Source organism: Aplysia californica, unplaced genomic scaffold, assembly GCF_000002075.1.
Source record: "Aplysia californica isolate F4 #8 unplaced genomic scaffold, AplCal3.0 scaffold00702, whole genome shotgun sequence".
Lineage (NCBI taxonomy): Eukaryota > Metazoa > Mollusca > Gastropoda > Aplysiida > Aplysiidae > Aplysia > Aplysia californica.
Genome location: NW_004797972.1, coordinates 221,369 through 225,317, shown reverse-complemented (window position 1 = coordinate 225,317; position 3,949 = coordinate 221,369). Strand labels below are relative to the sequence as shown.

The window sequence follows — 3,949 nt, the reverse complement described above, 5'->3', positions numbered from 1 at the left end:
ATAAATAAATAATAAATAAATAAAAGCATAAATAAATGAATAAATAAATACATGGCATTTCAGAATGCGACGTCTCCATCTACACACCTGAGCACATGCACAGAGCCCTGGACTATCTGGTCCACGAGATGGACGCTACAGAACGCGACATTTTTTTCACTGCACCCCTCACACTGCCTACGATGAACCCAGGAGACATTGCACGCGCCATTCAGAAGTGGACCCCTCTGATTCAGCTGCTGAAGAATGTGAGTTGTTTTTTAAAAAGTGAGCTGTTTCTTTAACTGTTTCTGATTCAGTTGCTGAAGAATGTGAGTGTTTTTTTAAAAAAAGTGAGCTGTTTCTTTAACTGTTTCTGATCCAACTGTTGAAGAATGTGAGTTGTTTCTTTAAAAGTGAACTGTTTCTTTACTTTTCTCTGATCTGATTCAGCTATTTAAGAATGTGAGTTGTTTTTTCAAATGTGAGCTGTTTCTTCAAATGTGAGTGGTTTCTTTAGTTGCCTCTGATTCAGCTGTTGAAGAATGAGAGTGATTTCTTCAAATGTGAGTGGTTTCTTCAAATGTGAGTTGTGGTTTCTATAAAAATGAGCTGTTTCTTATACTGTCTCTGATTCAGTTGTTGAAGAATGGTAGTAATTTCTTTAAAAATTGTCTCTGAATCAGCTGTTGAAGAATGTGAGTGGTTTCTTTTGAAGTGAGTTGTTTCTTCAATTGTCTCTTTTTCAACTGTCGAAGAATGTGGGTTGTTTCTTAAAAGTGAGCTGTTTCTTTAATTGTCTCTGATCTGATTCAGCTGTTGAAAAATGTGAGAGTTTTTTGTTACCTGTTTCTAATCCAACTGTTGAAGAATGTGAGTTGTTTCTTTACAATTGTGTTAAAAAAAATTCAAATGTGAGTTCTTTCTTTACTTGCCTTAAATTTCGCTGTTGAAGAATGGGAGCTGTTTCTTTAGTTGCCTCTGATTCGGCTGTTGAAGAATGGGGGTTGTTCTTTTTAGGGGGGGGGGGGTACACCTTGACAGTCACGAATTGGGTCAAACTATGGATTTTAAGCTGTCGCCATTTTTAGCTTCTTCAGCCTTTTATTTTACAAACTTTTCATGGCATAAGAACCCCCTAAAGCCTTACTTCTTCCCCTACAGGGCATGTTTGTCACCACCATTTCCTCATAAAGTCAACCATTTCTTTTTCTTTATCTCCCGTTTTCTCGATACGGTTTTTTCTTTATTATACGTTTTAAAATAACTCAGCCATTTTTTATCCAACCTTCATGAAATTTTCACAAAATGAAGAAAATATGTAATACTAACAATTTGTATGATTAGTTTTTTTATAAATGGAATAGTTTTTTATGGGTAGTGTTTGGAGTGTGGATTTTCACGGAATTTTTACAGATTCTTATTTGACCCGTTCTTTTCGGAGATAGATGTTTAACTCGGAGATACCGCCTCATAAATAACCTAATAGTGTTGCTGGGGGCGTTAAACCTATACCCATACCATTTCTCCCCAAGCCTATACGAATACTATTTCTTTCCAAACCTATTCCCATACCATTTCTTCCCAAACCTATTCCCATACCATTTCTTCCCAAACCTATTCCCTTACCATTTCTTCCCAAACCCACACCCATACCATTTCTTCCCAAACCTATACCCATACCATTTCTTCCCAAACATCTACCGATACCATTTTTTCCCAAACCTACACCCATACCATATCTTCCCAAACATATTCCCATATCATTTCTCCCAAATCTATACCCATCCCATTTCTTCCCAAGTCTATACCCTTCCCAAACATTTACCGATACCATTTCTTCCCAAACCTATACCCACCCCATTTCTTCTCAAACCTATACCCATCCCATTTTCCCCCAAGCCTGTATCCTCCCCAAACATCTACCGATACCATTTCTTCCCAAACCTATACCCATCCCATTTCTCCCCAAACCTATACCCATCCCATTTTTTCCCAAGTCTATATCCATACTATTTCTTCCCAAACCTATACAAACCTATACCTATACCATTTCTTCCTACAGAGAGACTTCCTGATCGAGTCAAATAACGTGATCCCCATCGACATGTTCGGCGTGATGTGCGACAATCTGCTGGTGAACAGGAGCACTCTGCTCGAGACTCTGCTCCTGAATGACAGACTGCCGGACTGCTCGTCCTTGCTGATCACAGAGAGACACGTCGACAATGTGAGTTACGACTTCTTGTCTCAGTTCTTGGGAGAGTAATGGATATCTGGGTACCTCTTAGAGGAACGGATATCTGGGTACCTCTTAGAAGAGCGGGTACTTGTGAGAATGACGGATATCTGGGCACCTCTCAGTCTTAGAGGAACGGATATCTGGTACCTCTTAGTCTTAGAGGAACGGATATCTGGGTACCTCTTAGTCTTAGAGGCACGGATATCTGGGTACCTCTTAGAGGAACGGATATCTGGGTACCTCTTAGAAGAGCCGGTACTTGTGAGAATGACGGATATCTGGGCGCCTCTTAGAGGTACAGGTATCTGAATACTTCTTAGAGTAACAGATATCTGAATATTTGTTAGAGTAATGGATATCTGGGTACCCCCAAGAGGAGCGGATATCTTGGTACCTCTTAGAGGAACGGATATCTGAGCACCTCTTAGAGGAGCGGATACCTGAGTACATATTTGAGTAACGGATATCTGGGTACCTCTTAGAAGAAAGTAACAGACACCTTTTAGAGTGACGATTGTCTGTGTATGTCGTAGAGTAACGAGCGTCTGGGTAACAGATGTTTGGATATCTCTTAGGGTAACGAGTATCTGGGTATCTCTTAAGGTAACGGATGTCTAGATATCTCTTCGGGTGACGGATATCGCGATATTTTATGGAATAACGGAGGTCTTGATGTCTCTTAGGGTAACGGATGTCTAGATATCTCTTAGGGTAACAGATGTTTGGATATCTCTTAGGATAACGAGTATCTGGGTATCTCTTTGGGTAGCAAAAGTCTAGATATCTCTTTAAAAAACGGATGTCTAGATGTTTCTTAGATCAACGGAGGACAAAATATCTCTTAGAGCTACAGCTTGTCTGAGTACCTATTTAATAGGAAAGAAGAATCGGAACCCCACCAGAACACCCATCAACCGCTCACCCACCCACCCACATTCCCCGTCCTCTCATATTATGTTTTGTCCTCTTGCAGAACACGGGCGTCTTTCCTGACGTGGGCAGAGGCAAAGCTTTCTACGCCAAGCTCCGGCAGACCACCCCAGACTGGGACCTCTACATGCTACGCTTCTGTCCTGAGGCCCTGACTCCGGGAGACATTGACAGAATCCAGTCTCAGAACTTTTTTGATCCGTAAGAATTATTTGAGAGGCATCGTGGTGAAATCAGGCGCTCGTCAAAATAATGAAATCGAAGAAACGGGTTTTTTCCGGGTGGTTTAACAATTTTTATCAAATTTCTGTGTTTTGGCTGAACACCCTTAATGTCCATTTAAAGCCACATTTTTTTCTGTGAATTTTACTGAAAAATGTAAATTAAAGACACACACAAAACCCGCAAATGCAACTAGCCAAACTTTGGCGCCATTTTTTTGCTATATTTACCTCTGAAACCAGGCCACCCCATTTTTCTCCAAGTGTGAATATCTCAACTTATATTTACCATAGATTGATACTTCTTTCATCAAAAGCGAGACTAATGTACAAGCTTTAAGATAATACTAAAAACTACACATGCCCAAACATTGACGAGAGCCTGATTCCACCGTGTTGAGACACAATTTTCTTCTTTTTTTTTTTACATTACTCTTGAAAATTGACTTACCGCAGTGGATCTTCTTTTTTAAAACCATAGTTTGGTTTCATTGATTCGGTGTGGAAACTTTATTGTCTCTTCTTCGCATCACGAGTATGCGACGATGAGAGTGACGTGTTTTGTGGTGATGATGAC

The 3,949-nt window shown here is 40.2% G+C and overlaps 1 protein-coding gene across 1 annotated transcript in view; it reads left to right on the top strand.

Annotated features, from left to right (window-relative positions):
* The window catches only part of LOC101855374, a gene marked incomplete at its 3' end in the record, with an annotated part of 23,886 nt that overhangs the window by 16,345 nt on the left and 3,592 nt on the right, over window positions 1-3,949 (top strand). The window contains 3 exon segments of the mRNA XM_013088207.2: window positions 64-248; window positions 2,045-2,209; window positions 3,195-3,352. Coding sequence (XP_012943661.1) covers window positions 64-248; window positions 2,045-2,209; window positions 3,195-3,352 — 508 coding nt within the window.